Below are 16,900 nucleotides of genomic sequence, written 5' to 3'. Positions count from 1 at the left end.
CAGAGGAAGACAGACTCCGAATGTAAATGCAAAAGGACGGTAAACTCTGCCAGTTTTAAAGAAGTCAGAGGACAGTCAGATAGCCTGTACTTCAGAGATGAGATCTTTCTTTGGAGTGGGAACTAACAATGACATCCAATCACACATTCAAAAACATGGAGTATCAAAGGCAGTGTTTTTCAACCAGGGTTCCTAGGAACCCTAGGCATCTCTGTAATTTTAAGGTCATTTTAAAATTGTACCAATTACAGAAGACTTTAGAATGCATCTGATCTGAGACTCGCTGTTAGAGCGCGTTGGGGTTCCTCACAATTTCACATGGGGTTCCTTAACCAAAATAAGGTTGGAAACCACTGATCTACGGAATATATTATTAGAATGGATCATTTTCAGTGGGAGTGGGGGGAGGGAACAGATGGTAAAAGACGGCCTTAAATAATGCTGGAGGGTACAAGAAGATGCATTGGTCTGAAACTTCAAATATTCAACTCCTCTCCACTGTTGCTGGGGGGAAAATCACTCTATGGTTACTACTTTTTTTTTAAATTCTGTCTATGACAACCAGATTTCTGTAGATCAGAAGTGACAGAATCAAGTAGTTTACAATTGCCTCTCCTTGGAATATATTATCTCTAGAAAAAACTATGCAAATAGAATCAAACTGCAATACCAATTAAAGCTGGGGTGACTGGTGATTTTGTCCTTCATGGCTCAGATGTACCTGGTCACTTTACCTTTATCCTTGTCTTGACAATAAGGAACAGTGTGTCCATGCCCAGCCACAAAAAACACAGTCACCCCATATCAGCTGATGGAATGGGGAAGGTAACAGGAATATCTTTCAGCTGTTTAACACTTTAATTTCCAAATAATTCATAATCAATCTGTGATTAAACATTATTTATATACCATCAGTGATTATAAAGGTTTTCAGAAATCCTGATCATGCGAAATAAGATCAATCTGATTGCTTCCCTGCACAAAGTTATAAAATGGGGCAGGATTCCAAAGCTCATCCCACTCAGGATGTGCCGATGAAATCCTATAAATGTCCCACATAATTTAAGGTCAGGGCAGATGGGAAAAGTTATGAAGAACAAGCTGAAGCAGTCCTCTCTGTACACCTCCCATTCCTTGTAGGACTCACTGCAGATACCTGCCAACATTTTTATTGGGGTAGGAAGACATAATCCTTAGACTGTAAGCCTCCCAGGTGGACACAGTGAGGGTGATTACCTGTCTTCATATTGCAAGACATTTTAACTCTCTATGGGGGCGATTCACGAAGGTCTCTTGCAGGGTAACGTGCTGAATCCTGCGTTCACTGCCATTGACTTGAATAGCAGTTAACGCCAGATCAGCCGCGTTACCCAGCTACGCACACCTTAGTGAATCGTCACCTACGATTACAAGGCTACCCTCCTTAAAACACACGAACATATCAGTTGTCCTCAACTTATTTTTGTTACGAATCACACATTTAAACATCAGAATAACACTCACATATAAGACAGCGGACTCAACAAATTTTGGATCAAATATACAACAAAAATCGATTGAGGGCCACAGAAAACGGCTTAGTCAACTCAGGTTTTATAGCTTTCGTTCTCAGTAAACTTCACTACGGTTCCTCCCCCGCACAACAAATTCTTGTTTTTACTTGGGAGGTGTAAATGCCAGAACTGCCCCACCTGTATGTACAGCAGTTGAGTGGGTGCACTAATAAAAGCGTGAATATGTCTTTTGTGGCAACTGCAAGCTACCAGGTACAGGTTGTGCCCGAGCACTTTGTTTTGTTGTTGGCTCCAATCTCTAGCGAGCTAATTTCAGGGAAATAGGGAAGATATTATTGGCACTTGGGGTATAACACCAGGAAAGGCACTGCCTGACCGACCCAGATATGTTCTGGAAAGAAAGTGCCAGACTGGCTATGCACAAGAAGGGTATTGAAAGAGAGCATCTTGACAAGAGATATGAGGGAGCTGCGAGGTGTGTGAATAGAAACAGAAAGTGAGACATGAAATGCAGCCTGAGCTGCTACGGGTGCTCCCTTGTCAGCCATTTTAGAGAGCTTATCTCAGGGCTGCTGCTGTCTCTGGTGATCACCAGCAGCCTCCTCCATTTTATTCCGCTTCTTCATTTAACACGGATCTACCTCCCTGGTAGGGAACAGCAGCAGCACCAATACATTAACAGAAACACCATCTCGCAGCATACACATACAACCTCCTGATTCACCAAACAACCTGAGCCGGGGGGAGACGTATGAAATCACCGGAGTTTGTGCAACGTGGCGGATAAGGCCACAGGGCACTCAGGAGTTAGATTACCAAAATGCAACATAGTCCCGAAAGGCAGTAACAACACAACAATAACACATCCCGAGTGTCTTTTATTGATGGAGAAAGCGCAGGGGAAAAAAATGCTCAGAAGTCTATATAGTATGATAATGCATTTTCACAATGGTTTGTGGAAAGGTTCATAGTCAATCGTTCCTTGCCTCACCTCTCCATCAGACCCCATATTAGGGAGAGATAGTAATGGCATTCTCCCCTCGGGTTACAGGTAGCCCATCTCCAGGTGGCACCCCTTCCCTCATGACTCTGTCCCATTGGCGTCCATAACTCAGCCCATCGACCAGCTGCGGGTGACCTTCCCCTCATTAGCTGCCTCCCAGGAGGGGTGCAGTATAATCTGAGTGCAGCTGCCCCCCTCCCTGATCGAGGACGCCACATGATCACATCGTACACCTTCTCCTAAGGGGGTGCACACTTTGATCCTTAACTCTTTCACATCCCTTACATTTTTTTTTGCATTTCACAGAATAACCCTCTTTCCCCGGGGAGCATCTCCCCCTCCTCCCCTCTATAACAGCTGTGCAGATGCCCTTCTCTCCCCACCCCCCGTAAATCCGATCCTACTGCTCTCTGGTGCAGCTGCCCACCTCTCCCCCCCATCCCCAGTGCTCTTCTTTCTCTCCCCTGGATAATAAATGCCCCATTTGTTCCCCCCTGGGGTGCAGGAGGGATCTGCCCTCACCTTGCCATCAGGGATGATGAGCACCTCGCTGTTCTCCTCTTCTTTCTTGCCATCTTTCTGGGCCAGGGCCGAGTTAAAGGACAACTTCACCATGTCTGCACTGAATCTGCAGCAGCAAACGCCGAGCTGGGGATTTGCCTTTGTTTTGTATGCTAGATCTCGGATCTGAGTCTCCACGGAAAGGGAAAGGAGGAGGGACCTGGGAGAAACGAGGCAGGGAACGAGGCAGGGCCAGGGAGTGACACACAAAACAGCAACACAGAGCTGCTGACTGAACTCAAACACACAACTGGAGACGGCACGACACACACAATAGTGAAAGCATCGTGTAACACACACAGCTATATAAATATTTCCACACAGGTACACAATCTGCTGAAGAAATGCTGCCAAGCATAGCATACCCTCCATACACCTGTAGTGTGTGTGTGTGTGTGTGTGTGTGTGTACTTCCAAGCAGTTTCAATGCAAGCCCCCTAACCTATGCAGATTATTAACACACACACACACGCGTGCGTGCGTGTGTGTGTGTGTGTGTGTGAATAATCTGCATAAATTAGGTGACTTGCATTGAAAATGCTTGGAAGTACCTCAATTCATCACGAGTACAGAAACTACAGTGGTGCCTAGTTTTATGTGCAAAACGTTGTAGCTTCTGGCATTGGGGTATGTATCAAAGTCTCCCAGCTACAAAACTGGAGCAAAAACAGTCATATTTAGCCAAAATAAATAAATACAAAATCCTACTGTATCCTATAGCACTTTTTCTTTGGTACATCATTTGGTAGTTTTGACGCTGATTTCGATCTATAATCCTCAATCTGATTGTTTGACAGGCAGCTGGGGTCTGTGGCAATGTTGTCTCAGGAAGTCATACTAATACAGCTGGTGGCTGTGTCTAGCAGATACACAATCAAAGCACACAAACAGCTGCAAGAACACAGCCAACTGTAACAAGTTTTAGTAACACTGCCAGACAAACTATTAACGGCAAGGCCACCGCTGGATACATTGGGACACATGCAGGAACACAGCCGGTTACATTGGCTCACTTGCAGGGACACTGCCAGACCGTCCATCACTTGGCGCATAAAAATAGATACACTTTATTTCCTACAGTATGTCAATGTCGAATAGAGGTGTTTATAGGCAAGTGAGCCCACCGAAGACGGCACAATAACACGTACAATTTACTATATGCAAAGATCATATTATCAATAAAATATGTGTATGTATATGTTTGCGTACACTCCAACCTGCTAATCATCAGCAGAAGAGTCATCTGTCTCACAGCTGCTTTAGCTGAAGCTTCATCCACTGGCAGAAATAGGTACAATAGGTACAGCAGAATTTAATAGTTACAGGACATAAAATACAAGTACAGTACTTGCTAAACCGATACAGTTATTGTGCCGTCTTCGGTGGGCTCACTTACCTGACTTTGAGTCCACTTTACGCTCCTCCCTCTCCTCTCTCAGCTCTGCTACAGACCCTGACAACCTGGTCAGGAACTACAACTCTGCCTTGTCCTCCTCTCTTGATCTACATGCCCCGCTTTCTCTCTGCCGCCCTCGCCCTTCTAACCCTAGACCCTGGCTAAATTCCCACACGCGCATGCTGCTTTCCTCCACTCGTTCCTCTGAACGCCTCTGGAGGAAATCTCATAGTATCGCAGACTTCCTTCACTACAAATTTATGCTATCCTGTTTCAACTCTGCCCTCTCGCAAGCTAAACAAGCCTACTTTTCTTCACTAATCAGCATGCACAAGTCTAACCCACGCCGACTGTTCTCTGTCTTTGATACTCTACTCAAACCACCCTCAGCTGCCTCTCCTTCCTCCATCTCCGCTCAGGACTTTGCTGACTATTTTAAGGAAAAGGTGGAATCCATACGGCAGAACATCCCCTCTGTTTCTTCCTCCCATCCTACACCTCTTCCTAACTCTCCTCCTGCCTTCCTGGACTCTTTTTCCACTGTCTCAGAGGAGGATGTGTCGCTGTTGAGCTCCTCATCTCCCTCTACCACTTGCCCTCTTGACCCCAATCCCTCCCATCTCCTAAAACCTCTTGCTCCTACTATAATCCCTACGCTCACACACATTTTTAACTCCTCCCTCTGCTCTGGAACCTTTCCATCCTCCTTCAAACATGCAACAGTCATACCATTACTCAAAAACAGCAAGCTTGACCCTACCTGTCTTTCTAACTATCGTCCTGTCTCCCTCCTGCCTTTTGCCTCTAAACTCCTTGAACGTCTTGTATTCTCTCGCTTGCTCCATTTTCTCAACACCTATTCTCTCCTAGACCCTCTACAATCTGGCTTCCGCATTGCTCACTCCACGGAAACAGACCTCACTAAAATAACTGACGACCTCCATGCTGCCAAAGACAGAGGTCATTACACTCTGCTCATATTACTCGACCTCTCTGCAGCATTTGACACCGTGGACCACCCTCTTCTCCTTCACATTCTCCATACTCTTGGTATTCAGAACAAAGCTCTATCCTGGATCTCATCCTACCTCTCCCATAGTACTTTCAGTGTCTCTTCTGCTAACACCTCCTCCTCCTCCTCTATTGATCTCTCTGTGGGGGTACCCCAGGGCTCTGTCCTGGGACCTCTTCTCTTTTCTCTGTATACACTCTCTCTAGGTGACCTAATAACATCTTTTGGGTTTAATTATCACCTCTATGCTGACGACACACAAATATACTTTTCAACACCTGACCTTACACCTGCTGTACAAACCAAAGTTTCTGAATGTCTCTCTGCTATATCATCCTGGATGGCCCTCTGCCGCCTTAAACTCAACATGGCTAAAACAGAGCTCCTCATACTTCCTCCCAAACCTGGCTCTACTACCTCCTTCCACATTACTGTTGGAACTATGATCATTCACCCAGTAGCCCAAGCACGCTGCCTAGGTGTCACACTCGACTCCTCTCTCACATTTGCCCCTCACATTCAAAACATTTCTAAAACCTGTCGCTTTTTCCTCCTCAATATAACAAAGATACGCCCTTTCCTCTGTTGCTCGGCTGCTAAAACTCTGACTCAGGCCCTCATTCTCTCCCGTCTTGATGTCTGTAACCTCCTGCTGTCCGGCCTTCCTGCCTCTCACCTGTCTCCCCTACAATCTATCCTAAACGCTGCTGCCAGAATCACTCTACTCTTTCCTAGATCTGTCTCAGCATCTCCCCTCATGAAATCCCTCTCCTGGCTTCCGATCAAATCCCGCATCTCACACTCAATTCTCCTCCTCACTTTTAAAGCTTTACACTCTTCTGCCCCTTCTTACATCTCAGCCCTAATTTCTCGTTATGCACCATCCAGACTCTTGCGTTCTTCTCAAGGATGTCTTCTTTCTACCCCCTTAAAGCACTCTCCCGCCTTAAACCTTTTTCACTGACTGCCCCACACCTCTGGAATGCCCTTCCCCTCAGTACCCGACTAGCACCCTCTCTATCCACCTTTAAGACCCACCTTAAGACACACTTGCTTAAAGAAGCATATGAATAGCATTGTGGATATTCTGAACACATGATACATAAAGCTTGGCCCCCTGCAGACGCACTTACCAGAACTCCCTCCTACTGTCTCTGTACGTTCTCTCTACCTACCAATTAGACTGTAAGCTCCTCGGAGCAGGGACTCCTCTTCCTTAATGTTACTTTTATGTCTGAAGCACTTATTCCCATAATCTGTTATTTATATTATCTGTTATTTATTTGATTACCACATGTATTACTACTGTGAAGCGCTATGTACATTAATGGCGCTATATAAATAAAGACATACAATACAATACAGTTGAAGGTAGTTACAGAGACACTTTCGGAGCTATTTATCAAACTCTTTCGGCTACAAAACCAGCACCAGATTTATTAGAGCAAATGAATGCAGTTAGTTTGTTCCCTTTGAAACATCTGATGTAGTAGTTTGGCACTGTTTTCTCCAAGTTTTTGCAGCTGGTAGTAGTTTATTAATTGGCCCTGTAATAAAAATGGTGGGGGATATTAAGTATTATAATCAATCTGGTACTTCAGGGGTTAACATTGGTTAGAAATTGAGTTAAAAACACAATAATTATTTTTATGACAGGTCAAGACTCTTCCCGTGTCTGTGCTGATCTACAAAGAGTGCTTAATTGCGGGGGCTATAATTGATGGCCCACTAAAAGTGAAATATGTATAGTTTAGGAGGCTGTGGACGATAGCCAGATCCTGGGCTGTCAGCCTGAAAGAAAACCGTAACATTCTTGAAATATCCCCGATTCATAATAATAATAATAGCATGTTTTTGTATAGCGCTGCTAGTTATACGTAGCGCTTTACAGAGACATTTTGCAGGCACAGGTCCCTGCCCCGTGGAGCTTACAATCTATGTTTTTGGTGCCTGAGGCACACAGAGATAAAGTGACTTGCCCAAGGTCACAAGGAGCTGGCACCGGGAATTGAACCAGGCTCCCCTGCTTCAAACTGTCAGTGCCACTCAGTGTTTTTTACTCACTAAGCCACTCCCTCTCATTCATCCCAGAGAGAGGTGAGAGTTGACAACAGGTGACCATTTGGTTTGAGGGCTATAGTAAAAATAAGATATTATGGGCCTGACAGCAATTCATAGGCGTTAGAAATGGATATCTGTCACTGTTGCGATTAGACAAATGAAATCATACCACACGCTGCATGGGTAAGAGGTGCGAAAGACCTCCCATTGTTCTGTTCGTGTCTATGCTTGTCTCCAGTTTATCTATCGTCATTAGTTTGTACAGAGTGTCTTGCAGTAGATCTATTGAGGGCTGTTGTGTTTGTAACCAGTTTGTCATGATGGTCTTTCTTGCCGCTAATAATATAACCTCAGTGGGTCTGGTCACCAGCCTACTGATTTGTGTAGCATTTTTTTTAACCCACACTGAAAGACATATTTAATGTTTTATAATGTAACAAGCATTTTTTGTTTCTATAGCAACCATTTACAAAGTCACATCCCCTTCCTCTTCTTAAACAGGCTCTGGCACATACCTCTTTGAGCCCTGCCTTCTCTCTAGCAGTGCACCAATTGTCTGTAGTGACTGCCTGGTCACATGATCTTCCCCACAGAACTTTGCATCTTTGGTCCTCTTCTGCTGCACTGACAGCCATTAAGTGAACGCCCGAGCCGAATCTTCACTGATCGATTACAGAAGAACAGATCATTCAACAACTTAGCTAATTACATATCATGGTGTGGATTATATTGATGCACATATTAAAGGGGGAAAATAAAATAAAAAATGGCAGCTTGGACTGCTGCTTTAAGGTGCCTCATGGATTACTACCACTTAGTAAGTAAAGCACAGTGCAGGATCGTTGACGTTTACACCATCAGATGTATGGTTCAGTGCTAGTCCCAACATCAAATGGGTTATTGTCAGATGCAGGAACAATAAGACACAATCAGATCCAGGCACACATCCAGTTATTTTCATTTGTCCAATTGATAGAGGTACTGTGAATAATTTCATGAATTCTTATCTTGGTAAACACCAGGGAAAGATATTCGGACCTAATTTTAGAAAGATTTATTCAACATTTGTGATCCGACAAAGAAAAACGGAGATTATTTCTAAAATATTTTTAAAATGAAAGTGAAACTAAGTAAAAAGCAGTGGTACCATAGCTATGTAAACAAAATGTAGTGATACGGTGTACCACTAGTATCATTGCACTTAAACCACTGCTTCTCTTCTGTTTTCTGGTTAGACTGTCAAATTAAGGAACACTGTTAGAAACATCAAGAAAGCAACCTTAAGCCACTTACATCAGGGGGCGCGAGATTGTTTTGAGAGGGCGCGGCGGTTACAGAGGCCCCGCGCTCTTCTCCAAAGCCTTTAAATTAAATGCCGGGGGGCACGCAAGGTCTCTGTAACTTACTTACCTTGCTACGGGTGACGCGTCGCCATGCCAACACGGCATCAAATTACGCCGCTGGGTCACGTGACCCGCGGCATCATTTGATGCCGGTTCCTAGGTAAGGGTGGGCGCGAGCACTGGGGCTGAGCAGGCAGGGGGGCACAGCGCAGAAAGTTTGCGTACCCCTGCCTTAGACGAAGGGGCACATGAATGCCGGGGCTTTTCTTTACTGCCGCTCCATGGACTTACCTGGTTGTGAGGCTGGCCATATGCTTACTTCCCTCTCCCCTTGGAGTGTCAGTTGTTGATGTGAGTGGAGGGAGAGGGGCTTGTGAAGCATTTAAATCAGGCGTGAGTGGGTGAATCAGATGGTTCCCCGTCAAAATAATAATAATAATAATGTAGCCCTACCTGCACGGCACAGTATTTGGCTACTCAGCATAGTTTACCTCAATTCAGGCGGCTGGGCGATGAGATATCAAGGGTGAAAATGATGGGTGCCAGGAACTTTTGTAGTACAATTCAGTCTTTATTCAGGTCCCCTGGCACGGGGACACTTCACACCGTTGTATGTCAGTTTACATACTATACTCAGAGTTACTTATTTACACAGTGCTTGCCTAGGTGCTCATTCAACACTCAAAAGAAGGCGCATTTACTTGGTAGCATTACTTATATTGGACCGGTCCCCCATTCGGAGTAAAATCTGCTGTACCCCGTCTATTGTGGGCCCTTACTGGGATCATAGGGGTTTCTGAACAGGTCCCGATTAGACTCCATTCCTGATAGGGAACTGCCACTCCCCTACTGATTGAGGAGAAAACTTAGATTGATCCGCCTGTAGGGCTGATCCACTGACACCTGGGAACCCTCTGCATATGGCCCGCTGTGACGTGTCTGCCTCTCCCTCTGTAGTACCTGCATGTTTCCATTGGCCATATTATTGGGATCCTTTCTGTAAGGGCACTGTTCCTATGTGTAACATAACAAACAAGGGGGGCTTGATCTCTTCTATTACTTCATGAACATAATCTCTATCTATACTCCTCTCCTCTTGTCTTCCAAGAACCTCTCTTAGTGTATATACACACCTGTAACGTCAGTATCACTGTGGCAACACAGGGTGGGGCCCAGATCTTTGTGGTGTGTTTATTTATTTATATGTAATTTTGGGGATCGCACATTGATCTAGCAGTAACTGCCTCCTGGCTAGATGCAAGAACACTACAGTAGCTGTTACACAGTCAGATTCAGGAATGCTGTTAAAACACTACGTACAGACACCTGGAGTAATACAGCTTGATATATAGCTGAAACCACCAAAGATAAATTACGCTACAATAATACCACCAGCCTCAAAAATATCTTTAGTAACACTACCAGATTTACAGCTTCAGTAAAACTGCCAGGCTTACAGCTTCAGTAAAACTGCCAGATGTACAGCTTCAGTAAAACTGCCAGACACACAGCTTCAGTAAAACTGCCAGACTTACAGCTTCAGTAATGCAACCAGACACAGAAAAATTCAGTAACACTGCCAGATTCATATACAACTTCATTAAGAACACTTGACACAGCCAGCTGTAGTAACCGTGTCTAATAAATAACCAGATGCAGCACTGAACAATATATAGCCCACAGATCCGTTATTAGGCATAAGTTCGGCCTCAGCACTACCAAATTCTCAGACTTTCTCCCCAAACTAACCTTCTGGATTTAATGGCATCAGATTTAAAACCAGAGACATAACATAAAACACAGACAAAGCTCAGTGCACATCCAGAAAAACTTATATACGGTACAGTGCCTAAATATACATGTATAAGTAACTAATAAATAAAATGGTATTTTAGTTTAACATTTTGGCCAAATTGTTGTAAGCCCTTGAGCCAAACTTCACGGCAGACCACGTTCAAGGGTCCCTACACTAATATAAATTCTTAATAACCTGTGCATTGCCAGGAAGAATGATTTATAATAAATCTGTCAATATGAGTTGCAAAAGTTCTAAGTCTGATTGAAGCTTTTATTAACCTGTACATTACCAGTAAAAGCACTCTTTAATAGATTTGTCACAATCACACTGCATGCAGGCAAGTTCCCCTGATAATTGGAGATGCCATGGAGTGAGCTTTTAACCATTTAAATGTGGGAGGGAGTAAGCTTCAATTGGATAGGAGGTTGCCACCCTCCAAAACAGCCAAGACTAGCTGCACAAGAATTATAAAACATACAGAACACCTACAAGCTCAAATTGAACCCCCAAAATACCCACAACATATATATAAGCATATAAGTTTCACAGAGGAGTGCTACTGAGCATGGCAATTTATATTTAAAACCAGAGACATAACATAAAACACAGACAAAGCTCAGTGCACATCCAGAAAAACTTATATACGGTACAGTGCCTAAATATACATGTATAAGTAACTAATAAATAAAATGGTCTTTTAGTTTAACATTTTGGCCAAATTGTTGTAAGCCCTTGAGCCAAACTTCACGGCAGACCACGTTCAAGGGTCCCTACACAAATAAAAATTCTTAATAACCTGTGCATTGCCAGGAAGAATGATTTATAATAAATCTGTCAATATGAGTTGCAAAAGTTCTAAGTCTGATTGAAGCTTTTATTATACTGGACACCTAACAAGCTCCTATTGAACCCCCAAAATAACCACAACATATATATAAGCATATGAGTGTCACAGAGGAGTGCTACTGAGCATGGCAATATATATTTAAAACCAGAGACAGCACATAAAAAACACAGACAAAGCTCAGTTTTAGCACATCCAGTGAAAATCATACACGGTACAGTGCCTAAATATATATGTATAAATATCTATTAAGTAAAATCGTCTTTTAGTTTGACATTTTTGGCCAAAATTGTTGTAAGCCCCTGAGCCAACGTCACGGCAGACCACAATTCAGGGGTCCCTAACGCTAATATAAATTCTTAATAACCTGTGTAATAACAGGAAGAATGATTTATAGTAAATCTGTCAATATTAGTTGCAAAGTTCTAAGTCTGATTGAAGCCTTTATTAACCTGTACATTACCAGGAAAAGCACTCTTAATTAGAGTTGTCACAACCATCCTGCAAGCAAACAAGTTCCCCTGTGTGGAAGCTGCTATGGAGTGAGCCCTTAACCATTTAAATGTGGGAGGGGGTGAGCTTAAATTAAGTAGGAGGTTGCCAACCTCCAATCAGCCAGGACTAGCTGAAACACAATTGTAAAATATACTGGACACCTAACAAGCTCCTATTGAACCCCCAAAATAACCACAACATATATATAAGCATATGAGTGTCACAGAGGAGTGCTAATCCTGCTTTCCTGGTAATGTACAGGTTAATAAAGGCTTCAATCAGACTTAGAACTTTGCAACTAATATTGACAGATTTACTATAAATCATTCTTCCTGTTATTACACAGGTTATTAAGAATTTATATTAGCGTTAGGGACCCCTGAATTGTGGGAATTGTGGTCTGCCGTGACGTTGGCTCAGGGGCTTACAACAATTTTGGCCAAAAATGTCAAACTAAAAGACCATTTTACTTAATAGATATTTATACATATATATTTAGGCACTGTACCGTGTATGATTTTCACTGGATGTGCTAAAACTGAGCTTTGTCTGTGTTTTTTATGTGCTGTCTCTGGTTTTAAATGAAGCTTTTATTAACCTGTACATTACCAGGAAAAGCACTCTTTAATAGATTTGTCACAATCACACTGCATGCAGGCAAGTTCCCCTGATAGTTGGAGATGCCATGGAGTGAGCTTTTAACCATTTAAATGTGGGAGGGAGTGAGCTTCAATTGGATAGGAGGTTGCCACCCTCCAAAACAGCCAAGACTAGCTGCACAAGAATTATAAAACATACAGAACACCTACAAGCTCAAATTGAACCCCCAAAATACCCACAACATATATATAAGCATATAAGTTTCACAGAGGAGTGCTACTGAGCATGGCAATTTATATTTAAAACCAGAGACATAACATAAAACACAGACAAAGCTCAGTGCACATCCAGAAAAACTTATATACGGTACAGTGCCTAAATATACATGTATAAGTAACTAATAAATAAAATGGCATCAGACATACAAACACACACACATACGGTTGTACTGACATAGTTATGTGGGTGAAACCCTCATTGTTAGAGATGGGCAGCTTTAGATCCACAGCGGATTGGCTGGTTCCTTTGGTCCGCGGATTTCAGTTAATAGTTATTATACTTTGCAACTCCCTTATTTGTTGGTTCATAATATAGAATACATATATACAACTGCAACATGGCTGGTCACAATTGCCTCTCTGCCTCCTGTCACGTAAGGCTACGCTTATAGTGCTGGCAACGGTGACGCGACGGCTACAGTGACGTGAGGCTGCGGTTGCTGGAAAAATCAAATTGAGATGACTTCCAGCCATCGCGACGAAGCCGTCGCTCTGTTGCGCCGACCCCTGACGAAGCTGCTACGCCAGCGAAATGCGTTGAGTGAACTAGCAGCAGTCCAGAAGTGTACCCCGAATGCCCCAGAGCCCGTGTGGATCCATTCTGCGATTGATCGCTAAACCGGAAGTGACGCGACGGGCCGGACCGGAAGTGACGCGACGCGACCTCGGGAGTGGGGTGGATGGTGTACGGTGATGCTGCGCATTGATTTTTATGTGTCTATGCACATGGTGCTCATGTAAGTGCAATAACAATTGCTTTTATGAATATATTGATAGTGAACATACAATGTTGCACTAAAGGTGTCGTTTTTTCCATCGAGGGTTTGTTCTGCTGACACCAGGGAGTTTATAGCAAGCAAGACCCCCCTTCATACTGCAGAGTCTACATCATTGCATTCATTGCTATTCAATGCTGTATTTCAACTGGGAGAATGTGAGTTTCCAATCATGATTCCTGTATAGATTGCTATATCTGTTTAGACATACCACACTATTATATATTTTCTTCCTTACATATGGTGATACCTGCGCTCCCCACAAGCTTCTCCCCACCATCCAAGATAGGAGAAACTGGATCTTCTCCCAAGAGGGTTGAGCAGCGAAGTTCGCCATTCTTATTTTTATTATTTATGAGCACTTTGATTATTGATATTAATCACTATATATTTATTTATTTATTACACCTTCATTAGAAGCGCCTCACATTTTTTGTTTAACACTTGTAAATACATTGCCTTATTTTCATGCCGAGAACAACCTTCTGCATAATCGACAAACGGGTCACAATAATAATCACTAGCTGTCTGAGCAACAAATTCCTCAGGAGTCCGACCAGATTTACACTCGCATTTAAAAATTTGTACATTCCTAGGCTTCCCTCCAGAGTCATTCTTACTCATGTAAGCACCCATTAGTAGCTTAAAGAAAAACAGCTAAATTATGACAAATAATTGCAGATAAATAATACAATTCTTATACTTTACACAATATACAATGGTCGTTCAACTAGATCAGAGATAACAGTTCAGTCGTGCACAAAATTTACTGGAATCTAACTAAAAATTTTGTTAAAGGGCCTCTAACCCAATTTTCAGTCACAATTTAGGTCTTTTAAATTCCCAGAGGGGGGTGAGACAATGTAAAAATCACATATACTAACATGCCGCCTCTGTGAATCCCCAACTCTGACACAAAAACTGAAGGAAAACCGTTATTCCTCGCCTAGGTTTCAGAACTGAGAGGAACCTTTCCTCTGCCAAGAAAGCTGAAGGCTTTGTGACTGGATACACATCTGCACCGTTTGCAGCAGACTTCCCAGGAAGCTTAATCACGCCCTGCAACTTGTTATCTTCGATCTTTGTTTGAACTTACAGGCCCGGGAATACGAAAGAAATGAAACGTAATGCAAGCCAGGTTTCAAATCCTTTGTCTCAATTTATTACTCATAGGGTAATGACTTTTATACCAGAAAAAGAAGATATTGGTTAGAGGCGTAACATAGGCGTAACATAGGCGTAACATAAGCGTAACATAAGCGAAACATAGGCGTATCCTGGGTGTGTCTTGGGCGTAGCTTTGATTAGAGGCGTGATTTAGGGGCAGGACATATTAGTGGCATGATTTTGGGACGTGTTCTCCCAATACAAGCAATGTCTGAATACATAGCTTATTCATTGCCTGTTATCAAAAGAGACCTTGAGACCTTGCGTCTTTAGCAACTATATTACACTATTTTGCTTCTTGCAGAGAACCAGTTTATTATATTCTGACTGAAAAGGCAGGAGACTAACGATACAAAAAGTATTGTAGCAATATCCTGAGCAGGAAGAAAGGAAATGCAATTTGGCAGAAACTGAGTGCATTTAGGAATTATATTTCAGCAAAAGGCTGACTACAGAATCTTAACTAGTTATGATCAGACAAAATGGAAGCTTAACACAAGTGTAGATTCTGGCCTGACCTACTGGTCCTAACACTCCGTCACCCCCTGTCTCTGTGACCTATGCTAATTCTGGACCACGTATACCACCTCCCAACCGGTATGATGGGGACCCTCTCACTTGCCGCGGATTCCTAAACCAATGCGAGGTTCATTTTGAAATGTCTCCCTCTCAGTTTCCTACCGGCTGTTCTAAGGTGGCTTACATTTACGCCTTACTCACTGGTGACGCCCTCGCTTGGGCTTCTCCCCTCTGGGAAAACAAAGCTGAATTAACCCAAGATTACCCTAAATTTAGGTGTGAATTCCAACAAGTGTTTGATACTCCCGCACGCCAGGAGATGGACGCTTTTTCTCTATTTCATATCTCACAGGCTCGAAGATCTGCTGCCAAGTACGCAATAGAGTTCCGTACCCTCGGCGAGGAGACTCAATGGAATGACGAGGCACTTGCCACCGCATACTGGCACGGTCTGACACCTTGAAAGATGATCTCGCAACCCACGCCCGGCCATCCTCTCTGGAAGAACTGATTACTCTCAGCATACGAATGGATCAACGCACCCAGGAACGACGTCATGAGCGACACTGTTCCCGTTCTCTTTCTTCCCCGGTTGTCTCTCACAGGTCTTCCCCTTCGCCCTTCCTGGCATTGGACGCCCCAGAACCAATGCAAATCGGTAGCCAACAACCTCGGGCTGCGGAGAGAATGCTACGTCGTCAGAATGGACTCTGTTTCTACTGTGGTTCTCCAGAACATCGCCTCCAGAACTGTTCCCTGAAGCCGGGAAACAGGAACACCCAGTAAAGGTAGAGGGGCTTCTACTGGGTACTATCTATTCTTGCCTCTCTCTCCCTAAGGATCTACCAAAGAAATTCATGCTTCCTGTAACGCTGGCGGGTCCTGACCTTCTATTAGAAGTAAAACCCTTCATTGACTCTGGATCTGGCGGTAACTTCTTGGATCATACCTTCGCCTCTGAGAACCAAATTCCTCTGGTCAAGAGAAAAGCACCCATTGGCCTCGAAGCTATCGATGGACGTCCGCTTCAGCCAGCCTTCATCATCTGGGAGTCCATTCCTCTTACTTTGACCTTGGCCGACGGCCATAAGGAGGTAATAGTTTTTGATATCTTCCATTCTCCTACCGTTCAGGTTATTCTAGGATTGCCTTGGCTGCAGCTCCACAATCCGTGCATTGATTGGACCAGTGCCTTACCTATCCAATGGCCTTCCCCAGCCGAGCCAGTCTCTACTACTCCTCCTGCTGCTGTGCTCGTCGGTGTAGACTCCGTTCCTTCCAACCTGTCGATTCTTCCGACCGTGTATCACGAGTTCCTGGATGTGTTCAACAAAGTACAAGCTGAAGTACTGCCTCCTCATCGTCCCTACGATTGTCCTATTGATTTAATTCCAGGAACCATCCTCCTGAAGTCGAAATCATATCCCTTATCCGTTCCTGAGACTGAGGCTATGACGTCTTACATCCAAGAAAATTTGGAGAAAGGATTCATCCGCAATTCTACCTCCCCCGCTGGGGCAGGCTTCTTCTTCG

General features: G+C 43.6%; 1 protein-coding gene across 2 annotated transcripts in view; it reads right to left on the bottom strand.

The window, feature by feature from the left end:
• ITM2B (integral membrane protein 2B) overlaps positions 1-3,242 on the bottom strand; it is a 54,181-nt gene extending 50,939 nt beyond the window's left edge. Inside the window, exon 1 of one of the 2 annotated variants that reach the window (XM_075591158.1) lies at positions 3,040-3,242. In XM_075591158.1, coding sequence (XP_075447273.1) covers positions 3,040-3,132 — 93 coding nt within the window. In that variant the 5' untranslated portion in view covers positions 3,133-3,242. The remainder of the gene's footprint in view (positions 1-3,039) is intronic. The other variant, XM_075591159.1, reaches the window with a different exon arrangement.
• Between the last annotated feature and the right edge of the window lie 13,658 nt (positions 3,243-16,900).

This window comes from Ascaphus truei, chromosome 3, assembly GCF_040206685.1.
Source record: "Ascaphus truei isolate aAscTru1 chromosome 3, aAscTru1.hap1, whole genome shotgun sequence".
Taxonomy (NCBI): Eukaryota; Metazoa; Chordata; class Amphibia; order Anura; family Ascaphidae; genus Ascaphus; species Ascaphus truei.
The sequence above is the reverse complement of the archived record's forward strand: the minus strand, read 5'-3'. Positions and strand labels throughout refer to the sequence as shown.